General features: G+C 38.6%; 1 protein-coding gene across 1 annotated transcript; it reads left to right on the top strand.

Moving 5' to 3' along the window:
- The first annotated feature begins 6,994 nt into the window (after positions 1–6,994).
- On the top strand, positions 6,995–16,291 carry LOC139710168 (small ribosomal subunit protein uS14m-like). The gene is made up of 3 exons (XM_071622101.1): positions 6,995–7,084; positions 9,572–9,745; positions 15,211–16,291. The coding sequence occupies exons 1-3, from the start codon at positions 6,995–6,997 to the stop codon at positions 15,391–15,393; spliced, it is 447 nt and encodes a 148-aa protein (XP_071478202.1). The 3' UTR covers positions 15,394–16,291.
- The last annotated feature ends 5,686 nt before the right edge of the window (positions 16,292–21,977 follow it).

Genomic DNA, 21,977 nt, shown 5'->3' with positions numbered 1-21,977 from the left:
TCATGGTCTAATGCTTAGGACAATGGGGAGAGCATTGACTGCATAATACACATAGAGAGAGAGAGGAGAGAGAGAGAGAGAGAGAGAGGAGAGAGAGAGAGAGAGGAGAGAGAGAGAGAGAGAGAGAGAGAGAGATTTTAGCAAAGCTTTCGACAGAGTCCCACATACACGTACCAGGTTATTACAGAAAGTCAAGGAATACGATAATCTGGTCAACAGCTAAACTGGATTCAATCTTTTCTGAGTGGCAGAACACAACACGTAATTGTTAACGGAGCATCCTCAATGAAATTCATTGTCATCAGTGGCGTCCCACAGGAAAGCGTCCTGGGTCCAACTCTGTTCATCATAATAGTTATTGTATGTTACTTATCTATACACCGGTCACCATTCAAAGTTCCAACTGCTCTGTCAAGCTGTTTGCAGATAATACATGTACTAAACTTTATTCAAAGGTGCAAAATAAATCAAGAAAGTGCAACGTCGAGCAACAAGACTAGTGCATTCCCTGCGACATCTGCAACACCAAGGAACTTCACATCACGGCTTGAACACCTAAAGCTATCCTCACTATGCTCACTGGCCTATAGACGTCATAGATCAGACATGATACGAACGTACAATTTTGTACAGGGAATAGACGCTCTCCCAGTCAACTGACTTCTTTGACTTTTCAACTGGCAGCCAAACAAGAGGACATCGATTTAAGATTTTGAAGAAGCAAAAAAGTTGAAGCAATCCTCTTTATCTCAATGAAGTGATATCGGAATGGAACAGTTTACCATATTTTAGAGCACATTTAAAACAAAAGAAATTTTGGGCAAGATCTGGTAAGATAGATGACTATAACCCTGATGAAGTCTTCAAAATGTCCATGTACTCAGGCTGCACAGAGCCTATCACACAGAAATAATCATCTTTATTGGTGCAGAGGGGCAAATAAGTTCCGTATAACTTAAAGCCCATTTGCTTCCAAGGTATATTTCCAAGATATGTGTGTTTTCTTTTGTATAATTTGTGTTATTGTCGGGGAGATTGTTGGTACGTTGTACCTTGTGATATGTTTGCTTATAGGTGTTTATCTCGAGTGATGATGGTGGTCGTGCTTTTTAATGTTAATAGGAAACAGACCAAATATGAGTGATGATGATAATTACTGATGCTGGTGAAAAAAAAGACGGCTTGCTGAGCATAATACGTGTCCTTCGTCTTATTTCATTTCTCCCCCTTTTACTCTTCTTTCCCCCTCCCATGAATGTTAAAAAAGTACATAACACCTCACAATAAAAAAGAACCGAGTGCTAGCAACCTTCGTAAAGTGAAATCAAAATGTTCATGGCCCTGAGTAACCTGGCTGACGATTGATCAAGTCCCGTTTTATCATAGTGATACATGTACTGCAAAAGAAGGGCGATGTTACATAAGTATACAGTCATGTATACATGTACCAGGAAATAAACTTTCTATTTAGAACGAAGCTTAGTATTGTTGTATATACCATGGCTCGTATAAATAAAGTGAAAAATCAACTAGCACATATTTAAAAGATGAATACATTATCTATACAAGGTGGTAATAATGCTGCTGCACAAAATAATATAATTCAACATCACGTGATGTTGTGGCAGACATAATCATAAACATAGGATTTAATGGTTATGTAGCACCTGATAGGGGATTACAGATGATGAGCAGAGATACCGTTCATCAGTCCGACAGTCCACTCTCGTGCGGATGCTCACAACATGGAGGTGTCCCTTGGTCAAGCGCGGACGAACGACATGCGGTGAGGTGGCGGAGCTCCGAGTTGATACGAGACCCGACGAGCGACGAGCAATGCCGAACGATACCGAATAATGACGAATGACGATTGGCGAATAATGCCTGACGTATGACGTATGTTGAGTGACGTGTGCTGAGTGACACGTGGTGAATGCTGCGTGCTGAATAGCACGTCACGAATGATGCCTGCTGAATGTCGCGTCATGAGCCCAGCTCATACCTGAAGCAAATGAAGTTTCGGGTTATCAAAATGAGAGAGTAATTCTATCATTCCTACATTCTCCTTTAAACTTCACTTTGCCACATCCATTTCATCCAACAACAACAAAGAGGTAAACTATGTATATATAGGGCCTATATGTTTACATAGACTTACATACATATCTAACAGATTAATCTCTTGTCCTATTTAACTGGCAATTCTTCACATCCAAACCGCCTCTTCTTTTCATCATTCTCACTCCCAAGATATACTTAAAAACACCTCGAGAATACAATAAATTTACTGTATAATACTTTTACAACTGTCACACATTTCAAAACATCGGGGTAAATTAACTGCTCATGAGCAAAATCAATAGCGCACCTATGCTATAGTATACATTTCCTACGCCTCACTCTGACTCAAAAGAACCTCATCAATAATTTTGATACAATAAACACAGCAATTAGGCAATCATTGTGGACTTTACAGCCGTAAAATGCACAATCAAATTGCCCAATTAAATTATATCATTAACATGCTATATCAAATTAAATTTATAGGCCCTACGTTTCAAAACCATCTTGATATGGAGAATTCAAAGTTTATAAGAATATTAAAATTTATATTATACGTGTGAAATAATCATGCTTCTGGTTTCAAAGGACTCATCACACCTCCTCCCAAAAGGAGCGCTTTATATTAAGATAATATCGGCAATCAAAATTCTCCTCCACTTCGTTAGATTTACACAAACTACATTAAAAGAAATGCAAATAATATTGACGACTTAAACTTACAGTTCTTGGACGGGCGTGCGTCAAGCTGGGGGAAAATAGGGCTTCTCCTGGCCTGTGCTGCCAAAAAAGTTGCGCTGAATATGGGGCTTCTCCTGGCCTTTGCCGCCAGAAGTTACGTTGAATGCAATGCTCTGGTTATGACTGCCATGCAAAACCAACCTGCAAGCTTTCATGGGCGTGTGCCTCAACCTCAGTGCCTCAATATTCCTTGTTACCACATACATACAGAAGCCTGTGCAGCTCCTCAGCCCCACATCCTTCTGCGAGAAGCTCTGGGTGCCATGTGCTCACTTTCAAACTTTCTCTCTCATATCTGGGCACTCTCATACACTTCGCATACACGAACACAAAAGATTTTGCATCTTAAACAAAGAAGCACATCTGTGTTAAGTATGCGAAAACCCTGGGCTATGTGTTGTTGGCTTGCTGGGCAAGACTGGTAACCTATCCCGTTCCTTGTAATGTTCCCAACCTACTTGGTTCAAGATAAAACTGAGATGTGAGCGTCATCCTAATTAATGATAATGAGAGAAAGGGGGGGGGGGGCGTAAAACTGGTCACATTGTGACAATTACTGTACATGTATATACCAGCAAAGTATAAGTGGAAAAACACTATCGACAGTATAATAGAAGCGAAGAGATTGTGCAGTCTCTTCGGATAGAAGAAACTTGACCCCCCCCCCCCTCCCTCCACACACACACACACACACACACACGCAAACACACTTGTCAAAATTTCCACAAAAGCAGGCGCGCAGACCCCAGAATGACAAAAACAAATTACATATTAATAAAAAATATGGTAACGTTCATAACGGAATATTTTCTTAGTCAGTGGGCAGAAAGGTTACGTGAATTTCTACATTGATATCAAAATGTCATGATTGTTAATACGTTAAAGATTTAGCTGAAATCATAAAATCGGGTTCAAATTTCGTGTTGATATTACAAATTAGTAATAAAAGACAAGGGCAATACCAATGATATAATTTATAATGATATGATTTCTTTGTATTACTCTTGAAAGGAGAACTTACTTGTGGTGTGTGGTCTTTGACTAAATAGTCGAAGAATAATGATGATGTGGTGAAATAACGTGAGCATCGGTGTCAGAAAAAAAAATCGTATGGTCTGGTTCATGGTGACTCTCAGCTAAGACGAGAAATGTGCTATGTGGTGAATACAAACTCTACTACCAGAAAAAACGAAAACGATTGAAATAAAATCCATGATTAAATTTGCCAGAGTAGTCTATGATGCTGAACTACTAGTATGCATACGAGCTGAGTGAATACTGGTATGTATAGGCCTATTTCTATTCCTATGTGTTCACTTTGACTAACAAAAATAAATAGAAGCCTACAATACATTTTTTTTTTCGTGCTATGTGCAGATATAGGGTATTAAAATCATTATACCGAGTGCGTTCCTTGAATTCTCTGTTTTTGGGATCGGATATGTCTATTGCGCAACTTGTCATAATCATGCAGAATCAAACAATATGATTGCATAATAAGTTTATTTATTTGTTTATTTAGTTGTCTATTATTGTACAAAATTAACACCCAGAATGAGATAAAGACCTTTACTGTAGAGTAACTTTATCAAACACTCACAAAGAAGAACAGGTGCAACTTTGGAATTGCGCCTTTGCGTGAGACACAGTTGTAGCACCTTCACGGGTGCAACTTTCCACCTTTCAGACCCCAGTGAGCACCTAAGGTGCAACTTAGCACCCGCTCACCGGTAATGAAATCTGCAAAGTTGCACCCGGCGCGTAATGTGCGACAATGTGTTACACGTAAAGGTCCAAAATTGAATCTATTTTACCTCGAGTGTAAACTATATACCACGTTAACATGCAAATAAGGAACCGAGTGATACTAAGATATTGCTCTGGTCATACTGATAAAATTATAGACCCTTATCATCATCATAATAATACGAGCCTAATAGTGATAATGATAACAGTAACAATGTTATAATAATAATATGATAATGATTGAGCGAAAAAAAAACTAAGAAGACCCATTTTGATAAAAAAATATTAAACTTTGAGGTGTTTGGAAATGATTAGGATAATTTCACTTAAGGAAATGCTTTCTTATAATAACATCTTCAAAAGCATTAACTTGTTTTGTACCGAGGGTAGTTGTACTTACTGATGAAATATTCTGTGATGACCTTGAAAAAACTTGATAATATATTCACACATTTCAATAAGTTATTCTCACCATTGTTGCTGTTGTTGTTGTGATGATAATGATAATGATAATATCTATATCGCCTGACAGTCCTTGAGGGCTGCGTTTCCTCACGAGGAAAATCGATTTCCCTTCTGCTCTACAAAATATTAAAACACGTTTGATTTTGTCGAATACTAATCTCTACAATTTAAGGTTAGCTTCTAGCTTGCAATTGAACTCATTACATTCTTTACTCGGTTTTAAAAACCAAGCGATGTATCCATATTCTCAGAAACGTGTAAAAACATAAAACATGCTTTTTAAATCATTTAAAAAGCAACATACTATTTTGATAAATGTTTTTAAAACTTTAAAAAGCAGCCTGTCATTGGCTATGTACCGCATGCACAGCTATTTATGAGTTTTCTTAACCTTATCTGTGCCAATGAGTCCAAGGTGCTCAAATTTCACACAAATGGATAGGAGATTAGTGTGGCATGCAGGGGGTTAACTTGTGACTAATGGTCGTCAACATCAAGACGCGTACACAGTTTGACTAAAAATAATGCAGGGGATAATTAATTTCCTTTCATCTTATCCCTTCGCTGCTTCTGCTCTAGAAGCAAGACAGTCATTTTGATTGAACCCGGCCTTAGACCATAATAACTACTCTTACACTGTCGGGTTGCACATGATGAAGGCCTGATATAGTTTGCAACAATCTGCAGCCAATTGAAGGAAGCAAACTTATCCAGAGGAAGAAGGAGAACCACATGCGAAGCTTTCCATCAAGCTTATCTTACAATTAAACTGTATTGTATCTCTTGTGATAAAAAATAATAACTTCTATAATTTCTATTTTCATGGGCTTTTTTTTCACATAGAGGGGATCAATATAGGGGCAAATCAAATTAAGAAAGATTAAAGTAAAGTATACATGAAGAGTTTGTTCGCAAAAAACCGATAAGTCCATATTTGCCAAATGGAGATATTTGCGATTGAAGGTCAAGAAAAATAAAGAGAATAATAAGAAAATCTTTGCTTCTTTTGACCATAACTTCAAAAATGTACCTTTATATGTAGTGACAAATATATCATTTTAAAGGTATTATTTTGTACTTTATGACAGAGACCGTACTTCAAAATCTTCGAAATGGACTTATCGGTTTTTGCGAACAAACTCTTCACATGTAAGTCAATGACCCCATAATGGAGATTGATGAGGATGATGCATGGCCGGCGGAACCGTGGGGGCTGTGGGGGCTCGGGCCCCACACTTTTTGTGCATCATACAAAGGAATACATAAGGTGTCATCACTTTGGGCCCCCACACTTTCTTTTTAACCCGGAAGTATGTAAGTGGCATTAAATAAAGACATACCTTTTTTTGTCAGCTGAAAAAAAAATGGAAATGGAAGGGGAGAGATGAGATGAGGACCCTTTTTTTTCGTTTTTTTTTTTGCTTGTCAGCTGAAGAAACCCGGAAATGGAAGGGGAGAGATGAGCTGGGGACCTTTTTTTTTTTTTTTTTTTTTTTTTTTTTTTTTTTTTTTTTCTTGTTAGCTCATGAAACGCGGAAGTGGGCCCCCACACTTTTGAAAACGCTCGCCGGCCCTGTAATGTTTCTAGCATGTTTATTGTTTCTTAAACTTCTGAGTAGGCCCAGGGCCTACTAGTATTCATAAAGTACTTAGTCATACTATGCGTATAGTACGAGCAGATTATCCTGTAAAAGTGGATATTTTCGCGATGTTGAAATTTTCGCGCATTTCGCGCGACTAGACACTAGCGCGAAAATAAAAGCACGGGAATATTTTTGCGGCAATTGCCATGTATGTTCCTGTGCGTGATGTCTTGATACAGCCGCTGCGGAATTAAAAACACGCAAAACTTTTCTTACCCGGCCAAGCGCGAAAAATTAGTCGCGCGAAAATATCCACTTTTACAGAAAATGCACATGTTCTGGAAGTGGTGATGAAGAGCTACAGCGCCATCTCTCGGCAATTCACGTGAATATCCAACATGGACACCATCATACGGTCTTGTGTAAGAATAGGCCGCTCTGTACTATCCAAGCCGTGCCCTGGAACTTTGGCTCATTCCGGGTGGTCGGTAAGTTGTCGAGATAAATAAAGAAAACGTCGGAAACGTCTTGGTTCTTAGGAGATCCCCTTCTGCTCACATGGACAGAATAACTAGGGAAACATTTCTCTCGAGCAATCAACGTGACTAGTAAACCCCGGGCCTCGCTCGGGCCACTCTGCACCGCAGCGCAGCTGCACAGCCCGGCCCTGCCCCTGTCGCCGGGCTAAAGTTCTGCTCGCCCGTCGGGCCGCGCCGTCGAGCTGGTCTCACACACGATACCAGTTTAGAAGTCTACTAGTAGAAGTGTTCTAGCCTACGTTAGGCTACGCTATTCAACAACGTTAGGCCGATACAACACCACTGGTGGCCTGCAGTGTATCGAAAGGAAGAAGAAGAAGAAGAAGAAGAAGAAGAAGAAGAAGAAGAAGAAGGAGGAGAAGAAGAAAAAGGAGGAGGAGGGAAGGGGGGGGGGGGGGGGCGGGGGAGGAAAAGGAGGGGGAGGAGGAGGGGGAGGGAGGAGTAACCTGGGCTGGCTGGGGTGCTCCTTGTACTGAAGATCTACACAGTTATAGGTCCTACTGTGGGAGCTTCGCGTTGGGGCTGGTCGCAGTTAAAGGAGGAGGAGCTGCACTTTATCAAAAGGAAGAAGGAGGAGGAGAAATCAAATTGCTTCTGAAATTTACCTTACTACGCAAATAGTAATTTCCATGGAGAAATGCCATTTTATGTAAATCTAAAACTATCTCATGTATTTTCAACCCATTTCACTAAATTTCTATTTCTCTTCAATAAAGTGTTGGTACGCAAGTCAGCTGGTAGTTGTCAACACATCGACACTGTACATCAAAACTGACACCCCTCTATTTTTTTATAGCATTGCACGTAAAGAACGATAATACATGCATGTGCACGCATGCCCGCTCGTGCAGTGGATTTTTACTCTTCAGTAGACTCTACTACTGACTCTACCCCGTCAGTGGGGATTTAATATCCAAATAACTGAAAAGAGTGATAATATTAAACAATAGCAACAATGAATACATTTTACATAGACCTCTAGTAAAAGATTGTAAATGCATGCGGCAAAAGCATTTACGTGCACTTCACATGCATTGACAATAGACAGTAAGGGTGTCGTTGGCTTTAAAGCACAGTGACAGTGCTGAGACTCGTCCTGCCATGTGTTTTAAGCACTTGCCTAAGATTCATAAGAACGTGTACCTCAAATCCGATTTTTAATGCGCGCTTGCAGAGACTCCAACTCTCCCGCTTTCGACGGGAGATCTCCCGCCGAAAGCCCATTTTTGCAGAATCTCCCGTTCTCCCGTTTGAGATTTAATTTCTCCCGCTTGAAATTATTTCTTACTTAATTTCATTGTATGTAAAAAAAATATTAAAGCCTTAAATAGCGCAAGAGAGCATCTAGAACCCTAGACCGCAAGGGACTTTGTGCTCGTGATATGCGCAAAGCGCACATCAAGTTGGAGTCTCCTGTTTGCTAGGGGTTTCAGGCGGGAGAATCTCCAGACCAGAAGGTGCTTGGGGTTGGAGTCTCTGCGCTTGTGAATTCAATTATATCTTCAGGGCTGCCAACAACAAAAAGCTCCCTACCGTGGGAGAGGGGACACCCCCTCCCACACCCTCCCCCTGCTCGGTCGCGAGTGCCGAGACATGAAAATCTCACTCATAAGATTTTTTTGAACTTGGCATCTCTGTCATAATGTGATCATTGGTCACATGGTCATAATGTGGTCAATGATGATATTGACTGATATTGATTGATTGATATCACCATTTAGAAAGCTATGAAGGCATTTTAGAATGTAGCATGCTTGGAACCTCTTGACAAGTGAAACAGTGAAATCACAATAGAAAGTAAAAAATGACATTTCTTCTTTTTGACTACCTGGTAGTGTATTAAACTTGATTGATGTTTGGTTTGTTTTACCTATTGTGTAACAAGTTACAGTCTTACTAATTTTAATGTGCAATGTAATGTAAGTCAACTTGATCCTGGATTGGCAGTGAAAGATTTTTCACTTCACAAAAAAAATAAAAAATGTATATAAATATTATATTAATCAGTTCCTATGGAAAGAAGTACTAGTATGGGTAGGTTATTGCCTGTGTAACTATGCATACTGTAAAACGAGAAATGTTTACATGCATTTTAATTTCGCGAGCGCCAAGATTCGCGAAATTAAAATGCACGCGAAATTTCTTATCTACACTATATGTATTGAACGTAAGAGGAATTTCGCGAAAATTTCTTGCCGCGAAAAAGGCCGTCGGCTCCAATTCGCGAAAATTTCGTGCCGCGAATATATCATGTTTTACAGTACATTGTAGGTTTCAGACAGAAAAACAGTTTAGTTTGTTGAGAAGATCTGTGACTTATACTGTAGACCTGAATAAGAGAGGAATTTCTGTCTGTCTGCTCTTTGTCTGTGATTGGTCTAAATAGTGATGTCTTCTTGATTTCACATTTGCTTTGCTCCTTGATTGCCTTGGTAGTCATGGACACCGCATCCAGTCAACGCCATTGGTGCAATGATCACAAGAACGTACTACGCAGACTGGAGAATGCTGCGAGACGTGAAGAGGAGGCGGCTGGTCAAAGAACACCACAGGGACAGACTCCGCGTCAACTGCATCCGCAAGAACACCATTCTACCCGATGAAGTCAGGGTGGGTGATAGCTGCATGAACATAAACATGTCAAGTCCCATGCCTCGGAGTTCATTATGCACTTGTCACTGTAATGACTCACCCCACTAACCCCGGACATGGGTGCGTCATTTCCTCGTTTGGTCCGTCAAATTTGTGACCCAGGTGTTCGTCATTTTACCAGCTTTGTCCGTCAAATTTTTGACCGAGGGGTGCGTCAAAATCCCATCATTGTCGGTCAAAATTTTGACCGAGGGGTGCATCATGGTACGTCACTTGGCTATGGAAAATAACACGCATATTTTTAAACCGAGGGGTGCGTTCTGGTACGTCACTTGGCTATGGAAAACTGCACGCATTTTTGCACGCTACCAGTACCGGATACATGTACTGCGAGTGAAATTACAGTGAGCGCTGTCCCGCGGCAAGTGAAAATCAAATTCGGGAAGTGTTTTGGAATAAGAGGGAAAAATGCTTGCCAGAATCTGGCAAGCACATAATTTAAAAGCCACCCTTTCTCCTTACATTTTCCCTCCAACAAACCCATGAAATCTGTGGTGACAAAGGCGAATTCTTGACAGTAAAAGAAGCGGCAGCAGAAGAAACTGCCTGCAGCATGCCATTTTCTGCTCGCGGGATAGCCCGACCAGACGAGCGACGCTGTTAGCTGTGCGAATCTCTACGTACAGCGACTAGGCTGTATGTACGTAATGTTACTCGCGGGAATGCCGTGGCGTGGTGTGTACCTGCGCTGCAGCAGTATGCATCCACCGCACTAGCAATGGCCGCGCACACACAGCGCATCTGCACACATGTGATTGTCATGTATGGATTGCATGCACAAAATACATACTACTGTACGGAATATCGTAGCAGCAGCGTGATGTACGGTAAATGACGGTACGGTGCTTACAGGGCCATGGTAAGGGAAACTTGCCGAAACTTTTACAAATTATGTTTACGACCCAAAAGAAAATGAAATTGCTTGAATAAAACGTATGCAAAAATCGTTTCAGTATTTACGGGGGTGCGTCAAATGTACCGAGGATGTCCGTCAAAAAAGTGACCGAGGTGTGCGTCACTTTCAACGTGTTGTCCGTCAAAAAAGTGACTGTGGTGTTCGTCACTTGCAGCGTTTTGTCCGTCAAAAAAGTGACTGTGGTGTCCGTCAAAAACCCCGTGTGGTCAGTCAAAAAATGACCATGACGCACCCATGTCCGGGGGTAGTGGTGTGCGTCATTACATTGACAAGTGCATTATGCTCACATGCCGGTCAAGCTTTTATTCATGCCTCACATACTAAAACTCCCAAAACACATACGTACTGTTCATACACACACACACACACACACACACACACACACACACACACACACATGTGTACACAAAGAAATGGATTTACAACAACTAAAAGAGTCATATCTTGAATTAACTAAAGACAGCCCAGTCGCTGTATGGTGTCTGGTCGGGCCAATCTTGAATGTGATTCATTATAATATGTATACACAGTGTATATACATGATGTACTGTATATTTCTGTCAGAATAAGCCAAACTACAATATTGTACTATGTGCTAAGTACCAGATCGCACAATTTTTTAGCTTGGCTTAACTGAATGTGCGCCACATTATTCTCAGACAGCAATGCACGAGTGCAGTTGGAAAACATTCTCTCATTTAAAGCCACCCTGAGTATTAATACCAGGAAAAATTTCCGAAGTAATTTAGCAAAACACGTTAAATCTGTATAGACAATGGTACTACAAATTAATAATGTTATAACCGTATTTTGAAATGTATTTCAATAATTCATTATATAATACGTGTTTAAAAGGACCAACACCTACTAGCACCTGTGCCACCTCTTGGTTCTTTTAGCAACCTCATTGTGTACAACATTGCCATATTGTAGCTCTTTTTTAGATTAATAGTTTTAGATTACATAATCATTTATAATTATATATTATAGATTATATTCAATATGTTTTGTTTAGATCGTTTAGACAGTTACATGTGGTATGTATTAATATTGATGTATAAACATGTATTCAAACTTTCCTGTACATATGTTGTTGTTATAAATAAACTCAAACTCAAACTCAAACATACACATACACTGTACATTTGTACATTGTACAAAATGTATGAGCAAAGTTGTAGAAAACATCCCAAGCTTTGCTGTGATTTAAATGTCCTGACAAATTTTGACTTTTTTTCTCCTGCAAGCGGCCAGTAGCTATGTAATTGTCCAAATGTGGGATGCATGATTTTTTTGCATACAATGTATACAACTGCGACAGAAAGTTAGAATTTATCCCCAAGACCCCATTGGAACAATGCTATTCCATCACCATGCAATGCAAGCTATCCGTGTGAGGAAGGGAATCGCAAGTGAAGCTTTCATTGTATTGTGGCGTTTGGCAATTATTCAATCAGTTTGGGTGGGTTTGTGCATTTGAGCGAAATATATTTTTTCTCTCTTTCTATTCTTCCTTTAAAACAACAACAACAACAAAATATGTGAACCTGGCATACTGTCAACTGAGCCGGGCATACCAATGTGGCACATAAAGAGTTAAAATACTTTCATGGGGAGGGGAGACACACCCTTCACACCCTTCCCCCTGGTGGAAAAAAAAAAGAAAAAAGAAAAACCTTTAATCTTGAGTACAATAAACATATGGGCAAGTCCAAGATAAGGTCCCCTCAGAAGGCAAAATTTCATCTTTGCTCAATATTGACATATTTGGTATCATTTTGAAGCTTATGAGTTGAAGTTTTGATTTCCATGGAGGAAAAAATTATATTACGTAAATTTATGCAAATTTTAAGGGCTTCATTTGCATAAATGTAAAACACAGCGTTACGTATGGGACATTTATAAAAATTCATATTTATCCAAAGGAAAGCAAATGATATTTGATTAATATGTGGACATAAGAAGTTCATCAAATAGTTTAACTTGGTATGAAAATTTAGGGATTATGCAAATGATTATGCAAATTAGCTCGTGTCCTATCATGAGATGTCCCATACGTAACAAAATGAGGTCATTTTTTTAGGTTTTTTCTGAAATTGCTAAGGTTATTTGAATGCCCTTTTGGAAAGTTCTAATTTATTGTTTAGAGAAATTAAATACCATAGAAAAAAGAAAAAACAGTAAAAGAATTTTTTTTTTATAAGGCATTGAAATAATGTTACGTATGGGACAAATGGGTTACGTATGGGACATCCTCATATTGCATGTGAATGCATGTAGCTAGCTGGGAAGGTCTCTCTGTACACAAATGGTCAATCATCCTGAAGAAAGCATCCCAACTTTGTAGCTACTTTTTGAGTTATAGACACTTGAAACAATACATGAACTTGACTGAACAATTTTCAGAAAGGGGGAGGGGAAGATGGCAAAATACACAATGAAAATCAGCATTAAAGGGATGGTATAGTTTTTGTAGAAATGGGGATTCAGTTTTCAACATTTTATGAGATGACTGGAAACCAATAATATGAATTACTAAAGAGCATACAATTGTAAGACTATAGGAATTCAAAGTTAATTTGATGGAGATCCAAATTGAAACGGTTGTGATATCAAAAAAAAAAAAAGTAAAATGATTTTTTTTTAATTGCAAGTGATACACAAATTGTCCTTATTCAGTTTTCAATAGCAGCCACAACAAAATTAATGGGTACATACATACTGAGGTGTGAATCAAATCAATGACCTGACTGCTAGACAGACATCATACATCTACTCGATTACTGGAATTCCATGCAGCAGGTATTGCTTATCTATTGAAATTAATATTTCTTGTGTCAAGTTGTTTTTTATTGAAACTAAATGGCAAACTGCCCTTCTTCAATGGAAGTAAACACTTAAAACTATTCAATTTTTTAGTAGTAACTATCCTGATAAAAAATAGGGCATACATACTCAGGTTAGTCATGAAAAATATAGAATATGATTGAATATGATTATGATGGTAGATATTTGGGGGATATTGTTCCCTTGACAATCTGGATCAGTATTTGAGTAATTTCAACTGATTCCACCTCAATAATTATGCAAAAATTTGTTTATGGGTATTTTGCAGAATTATTTTGCAAAATACCCATAAACATGGTTCTCCACACACTAAACGAATGGGGGACAAAGGGCATGCATACTCAGATTGGTCATAAAAATATGAAAATATGATTGAATATGACTATGATGGTGAATATTTGGGGAATATTGTTTCCTTGACAATCTGGATCAGTATTTGAGTAGTTTCAACTGATTTTACTTCAATAATTATGCAAAATACCCATAAACATGGTTCTCCACACACTAAATGAATGGGGGACAAAGTGTCCCATACGTAACTGTCCCATACGTAACACGTCATGTCTGTCTTTAATTAGAACCTGTAATTAGAGCTTTTTGCCTAATGACATGAAACTTACCTGTGATAATCTTGAGTGTTGTGACTTTCATCACAGTGAGTTACAAGTTGTAGAATGAAATACTTTCAGAGGGTTTTGAGGTTGAAAAAAATGTTCAAAAAAACAAAATTTTTCTGGTCCCATACGTAACGGCACATATTTTCTCTTCTAGAATATAATTGTCAAGGTAATTTTTCTCAATTTTTTACATGATTATACTTCTCCTAGATATCCATCACCATGATAAAGTTCAATATGATCAAAGGCCATTAACACTATTTTTCAGGTCATAAAAGTCTCTGAATGTCCCGTACGTAACGCGCGTGTTATCTTGGACTTGCCCACAAGTGGACCATATGGTTCCACTCTCAAAGTGTTAGGACTTATCAGGACTTAAATTACAGTATAAAATACAGTTTTACACTGATATTTGGAACAGCCATCTCTATCAAAATGTACACTCGCATAGGGATTCACATCCATCATTTGTTTTTGTTTTTTTATGCCTCCGCCAACAAAGTGGCCGGAGGCATTATTTTTAATGGCCTACTTGTAGTCGCACATTAGAATGAATGAGTGATCTAGCATTTGAGTCATTGCATGCCTTATTGGTTATCACTGCTTCTTTGTGGATACCTGTCATCAGTGATACAGTGCACTCCCGTTATAACAAACACGGTTATAACGAAATTCCGTTACAACAAAGTAAAAACTCAGGCCGCAACATTACGCGCTCTTTGTTCTTTATTGTTCATTTGCTCGGTTTTAACGAAATTTCAATATAATGAAAGAAAACTGACAGTTCTGAGGTCTTCGTTATAACAGGAGTCCACTGTACATCTGTAGCTTGTTCTCCACTTACATTGTAGCCTAATACACTAGCTGTCTATCAGGGGTCATTCGTCATCTGTCATCAGTGAATAGTTTGTCTGTAAACTTTTGACAGTTATCCTGTTGAGCTGCTACCTCGTTTTCGTTTAAGTTATGCATATGGCAGAAGTTGCACAAGTTTAGTGAATGTAACACCAACCTATTTTACTTATATTGTGTGTTTGATGTAGGAAATTGCCGACCAAGAGATTGCAGCATTTCCCCGCGACAGTTGCCACGTGAGGATTCGCGACCGCTGCGCCATCACGTCACGACCACGAGCCGTCCTCAAGAAGTGGAGGCTGAGCCGCATCATGTGGCGGTCGATAGCGGATGCCAACAACATGTCGGGTGTGCAACGGTCAACGTGGTAGCATATGAAGTCCGGCAGACATTGACCTATCAAGGGAAGTCTACCGGCTGTATTGGCGATCCGTCACTCAGAACTCTCGTGTATATTGTATACCATGTACCTGATCACCGGATCATGTGACTATTCCTTGCCCCTTCAGCTGCATGTCTTCATTGGTATAGGAAGGACATGTTTCAGTGGGAACTCCCCTTGCGCAGAATTGGTTTATACTCAATGCCTCTATGAGTTTACTGACACAGCATGGAGACTGTCACAGTATTGGAAATGTGTGTTTAGGGAACGGAGGATGGCAATTTATCCCCAGCCCTCTTCCCTGCATAAAGTACTTTTTAAGCAGTTTCAAGAAACCCCTCCTCCCCACTCTGCTTTGTGACCATTTTGCTAGAAAAACCTGACATACCCAGATTGGTGTATCCCCTAATAAGAGTGGAGTGTTGTTACATAAACTTTTGCTATACAATCTAACAAGGAAAGTTTTTATGGCCCAAAGTTGATGTTGTGTATTTTATTGTATTATTAAATCCTGATACACTATACATACGTACAACATAATGTCACAATAACTAAATGACTGTACTTCTCAGGAGTTTGCTTGGCAAGTCCCTCTAAGAATAAAGGAAGAAAAAGCAATTGTTGCAGTCTTTATTAGATCTCTACTGCGTTTATACCTGCATTTAAAAAAAAAAATGTGTCAATTATTTTACATTAACGGTTAAGGAGCCTTCAAAGAATCAACCTGTGTAATATTTTATAGCTCTTGTTATATACATGGTAATGTTATTGTCCCTGTATGACAAGAAAGAGACCACTGTCTATTCCCAGAAGTGATCTATCGCAATTGATAAATTGTTATTATTCAAGTGTTACGATGTGTGCAAGATTTAAATAAATCATAACAACTTCTCTATGTCAAAATTTTTGAGATATTTCTTTATTTGAAATCCATCAAATAGGGGTTTTATCTCTCTATTGTGTAGTCAGAGCAAAGTACAGTGCTGGGAGCCTTAGCTTTTGGATGCAATCTTGAGGTTATTTTGTGAAAGCTCTTGTAGGATATACATGTAATACAGATCTGTTTTATCTGACAAAATTCTATTTCGTGAAACATCAGATAACAGCACCAACATATCTTTTAATGTCATCTGACATATTTCAACAAATTTGTTGATTGCCTTTCACCTACCGACAAATTTAATTTTATTTGACAAATGCATTTTATAAACATTGCAGGAAGGTGCTTGACAACCAAAGTGGCTGCAATGACGAATGTATTTGGGGCTGCTGCCACAAGAAAGGAAAGCTTTCAGGGACAGGACCAACCCACACAAGATCTGTGTGATGATAAGGATATGTTCAAAAAATATTGATTCAATTGGGAGGGGGTGATGAGTCTGATCGACTCACTAAAACATGACTTAGAAGATCAAATTAATAGATGCAAAGCCTTTGCCTGCATATCTGCAGGTGCTTGTAGCCCTGCACTTCTCTGCCACTAGGAGTGTGCTGAACAGCCAATATCAAGACACGGTGTACTTTGTACATTGTTGTGGCCTGTGGACAGAGCAGATGACATCGAACTGTAGCAAACTTTGACTCTAACTTGTGTTTAACTTCATGGTGCTTTGGTTTGGGGCGTGTCCTGTTTAGTCTACAGCCTCGTCCATTACTCTTGAAAAATTCAAATCATCTGACAAGTGGTCAGACGGCTTTAATAGTAAAACATTGTGTGTGTGTTTGTGTGTGTGTGTGTGTGTGTGCCGTTGTCAGACCAAGTTGTCAGTACTGACAGCATGTCAGATGACAAATGTTGATGAATTGCCACCCTTTGTGTTTTTGGTTCATGTACAGTATGTGGTGGGCTTGATACACTGTATGTTTGTCTGCTAACCCTTTCTATGTCAGGAGCTTTGAATAGTGTGTACAGGGATACAGAGTTTTCTGTGCCAATTGGTGCTCAAAGCACAAAGTTATTAAAAACTAAAGGGATGGAATTGAAGAGTTTGTTCGCAAAAACTGATAAGTCCATTTTCGAAAATTTTGAAGTACTGTCTCTGTCATAAAGTACAAGATAAAACCTTTTAAATGATATATTGGTCACTACGCATAAAGGTATATTTTTGAAGTTATGGTCAAAAGAAGCAAAAATTTCATTATTCTCTTTATTTTTCTTGACCTTTAATCGCAAATATCTCCATTTGCCACATATGGACTTAACAGTTTTTGCAAACAAACTCTTCAATTGGTATAGTTTTGGCCAAGATGGGGATTCCAGTTTTAATTAGATAAAAGTGGTCCTAATAAAAGGAGGGAATCACTTTTTATTATGACTTCATTTTGTTTTGTTTTTGCATGTCTCGCCCATTTCAAAATCAATTTTCATAAAATAAACTTTTAATTCTTCTTAGAGTTTATGCTCTTAATATTTCATATACATTTGTAAGTGGTTTCTAATTATCTCACAAACATTTAAAAACCTGAATACCCATCTAAACCGAATCAATATCATCCCTTTAAAGGGGCATAGTCCCGGTAGTGTAGATGGCGCTGTTGATGATACTGCCGAAGATTACCGAAGTAGAGCTGTCATCAAGAGTAAAGTGCGTAGGTGTTGCTAAGTAACGTTGCCTTTGTTGTCTTCTCTGCGCATCGCGCAGTCTGTAGTAATGCCAGGGTGCGTGCATATGTGCTTCTTATTACGACATCACAAAAGAAGTTTGCTAAAGCTGTCATCCCCCTCAGCCGAATCATGAGCCGAAGTGTGATCGGACCACTGACTACAGAGAATCGGACTTCTTCGGACTCGGGAAAGTGGGCCAAAGCGTAAGCGCCAAAAGAAGTCGATAGCGTAGGTCTCTATAGGAAACTTGCGCCGTGCGCCCGCGTACGCATTTGACTAAAACACGGGGACCATGCACCTTTAAAGTTCTGTTTCCTAGTAGGGCACTGTGGTTTGTAGAAGGAAGATGTGAATGAGGGTTATTGCATTCGTGAATGAGAAATGACGCAGCTGTACAATAAAGTATAGGGACTGGACCAATCACAGCTATCCCTTTCTCAACCCAAGGCCACAATTCATCATCTACATGTATGCTACAAAACCATAATCAGATTCTAAAAAAAATGTACAATGTATTTCGATCATTCGTTTGTCTTCCTATGTGTCTAAAACTACCCAAATGTCTTCACAGAAATTTTATACACATGCAGCTTAAGCTATGTTTACCAGGGTCAAGTAAAATTACAGATGCATTCAGTCACAATACACTGCACAAAAACAACCAATTGAATTTGCTAGAAAACATAGAATTTATTGCTAGCATATCATGGAAAGTTCTCCATTCCATTCACTGATTGTGTACACAGGATATGACAGATCAGTTCAATATCTAAAGACAATCCCAAACCCATTAGTAATTACATACTGTTATGAGACCATACAAAGAAAGAAAATTCCAGTCATTCATCATACTAACAGAGGGAATGCCCAGTAAGAGTTTTTTGAGTGTACCAATATCCTGGAAATCAAATTTGTACAGAGGAAGAATACACAAAAAACAGCCATAATTCACCTGTGATAGCCTCTGAATGCATACATACAGATAAATCAGATCATATCTCTGTAACAATTTGGCTTTTGTGCTCCGTAAGTGCCAGTACTGATGTGTGCGTACCTAGCTACACGCGTATGTAGGCCTATTTTACAATACGTGGACTGTAATATTGAGATTCCATGTTGATCAGTTCAGTGAGGTATCGATCGAAGTGCTCGTGCGTTGGCACATGTGTTGCATATCACTATCGTTTGAGCCTTATTTGGTGATAAATATCAATAGCGCGATCATTTATTTGAAAGAATCAGGTGATAGACTAGTCCTATTCAAGTTTTTGTTTCGTATACTCTATAAAATTTACATTTAAACCCCAAGAAATAAAATCAGTGACAAAAATTGTAATATTTTGCACAGGGCATGTCTCAAGTACGTTCTACAAATACAGCAAACATAATACTCAGGGTATTGGTACACTTTAAATACTTTAACAGAACATTTCATGCAAAATGTAAACATACATGAACTGGCACAATGTGATCACTTTTTGGGTACACTGGCTGTATGCAAATTTTGTTTTTAATGGTTAACATTTTGTAAGATGAACAACCCGAACAGAAACCTAATTTCCGCATTTCATTGCTAGGGAATGGAATTCAAGAAGGATAGAGGAAGAAATCAGTTGCAACTGTGTATCACAAGTCATCTTTCTGCAGCCTGGATTTATTATCAAAAGTTACTACCTGGTAACTTCCTCCAAATTTCTTGGAGCAAGATCTTGGAGCAAGCAGGCATATTAGCATTACGACTCAACTACAATTGGGTGAAAATTCTCAAAGCTTATCAATGTTTGTGCACAGAGCATACATACTGGATGCACTACATGGGCGACTTCCCAGTAATGCGAATTTGTCAAAGCAATAGGCCATCTGACTACGGTCATGTCATATTTCACGGGAATTGTTTTCCTCCAAAGACCCAATAACAAGCTACTGTATCATATCAGTGCATCTGTACTTTCATACTACATTTGTAAATAAACAATACTTGACAGCCACTTTGCTTGCATTTGTTCTTGCTATTGCTGGCAAGCTTTCGGCAAGCTTTCCAGCTCATTAGCTGTCTGGCAATGATGTTTGCTGCTGTAAAGTTTCAATACGTTAGCCAGCTGGCCTATTATGGCACTCCACTTACCACCCCAGTGTATGTTCTGATTTCAAAAAGTGTAATATTGATATTTGCGATTGAAAGCCGAATAAATAATAATAATAATAATGATAATGATAATAAAAACCCCGACTCCCTCTTGACATACTGTAATTATGGTGCTAATAAACAAGGATAAATTCTGCCAAATCTCTAGTTACATTGTATCTGACACATCAGGCAGTTAGATGTCTCAGACAGTCACTTAAAAAAAAATTAAATTTGTGAAAGGATGAGCTCTTATCACACAGCATTGCAGCAGTTACATTGTCATAACAGTCTATGACCTCCTGTAAATCCCCACAAGAACATAAACATTGTAGGCCCTACACATAGATTTCCTCTCAATAAATGCAAACATTTGTAGTAGTCATACATCCATCGTATTTCTGTATCTGGATATTAAACATGCCGATATACGAACAAGTACTCCTACTCCAAACTGTACGAAGGAATACAGTATTACCTGCAGTGATGTAATTTGGATCACTAATATCAAATGTCATCAGCTGAATATAATTGAAATGTATGTACATGTACCTGAAATGCAAAAGCACATACCAAATACAACGTACATGTACATAATACAGCTCGCTACAGACCCCTTTCAACCAGAACCAAAATTATTAAGTTTTCGGAGTCATAGTGATCGACTTTTCTTTATAATACAATCTTCTTTTTGTTTTGGAAGCACTAGCACAATCCAGTGGACAACAAAATGCCAACATCTTTTCTTTTGGAAAAAGCTGGAAAGAAAAAATATGTGAGATAATTGAAGGGAAAGGGCTACTTTATTTTTGGCACCTGTGTACGTTGAGATGCTTCCTTCACTTTCCAACTACCAAATTATCATGGGTAAGAAAGGTATCCTCACTTCAAAAGACGCTCTGCTTGATAAGAAGAGTTGTGAGGTCTGTGGGTGAGTAATGTTGAACACAATCATGTACATGAAGTATTTTGATCAATTCCACAATTACACTTAAGTCTTGAATGACACATATCATTTCATACCAAAAATAATGACTCTGGTGGAGGCATAAAAAGCTGTAACAAAACCTATCACAACTGAGTCTAACAAATCAAATGCATGTTTCCTGTAACCTGTGGTGATGACAGATATCTCTGGGAGGGCGACTTAAGAGTGAAATATTTCACTTAAAAAAAGAGCCAGAATAGTTATTACAATGTATTCGTGAATCTAGTGACTGAAAGGTTATTTGAACACTCTTTATGTAACTCTTTAAGAGTCATTGTGTTAATCCCCTGTGTGCCACAATATTCAGAGACAGCAACATAGTCATGCTTTGGGAAAACATTTTTTTTTTTTTTTTTCAAATCTACGTAACTTCCATAGATTTTTGTTACTATGGACAGGTTTAATGAGCGAAAGTGTAGAGAAACTACCAACCTTTTCTGAGATGTAAATTGTGTGAGAACTCTGGGATTGTTTTTCATTCAAATGACCAGTAGCTCTACATTATTGCAGAGCCATAACTTTTGCACACAAAACAGTGACAGAAACTTAAAATATACTAGAAAATCCACTAGCAAATACCGTTTGATAGTCAATCACCATATAAGATGCAAGTTACATGTGACAGGATTGGAATCTCAAGAAAAGCTTTCATTGTACGTTGTACTGTGGCCGTTGGCGATTTACTGGTCGGTTGGGGCAGGTTTGTGCATTTGAGCAGAATACGCAAACTTGGTATGCCGTTGACCGAGTCGGGCATGTGACCGTGGCACATAAAGAGTTAATGACTAGTTATGGACCATATATTATCTACATACATCACAAAGAAGGCATCACTTCCGACCAAAAAAAAAAAGA

This window comes from Diadema antillarum, unplaced genomic scaffold (genome assembly GCF_040938485.1).
Source record: "Diadema antillarum isolate AM-2024a unplaced genomic scaffold, OU_Dant_1.0 seq00001506_RagTag, whole genome shotgun sequence".
NCBI lineage: Eukaryota > Metazoa > Echinodermata > Echinoidea > Diadematoida > Diadematidae > Diadema > Diadema antillarum.
This window is presented reverse-complemented; position numbering and strand designations above follow the sequence as displayed.

Bases quoted from the DNA above. Each gene is read 5' to 3' on its own strand.
- LOC139710168 (XM_071622101.1), top strand. From the start codon at position 6,995: ATGGACACCATCATACGGTCTTGTGTAAGAATAGGCCGCTCTGTACTA. The intron at 7,085-9,571 runs GTAAGTTGTCGA...TTGCCTTGGTAG, and splicing joins TGGCTCATTCCGGGTGGTCG to TCATGGACACCGCATCCAGT. The intron at 9,746-15,210 runs GTGGGTGATAGC...TGTTTGATGTAG, and splicing joins TTCTACCCGATGAAGTCAGG to GAAATTGCCGACCAAGAGAT.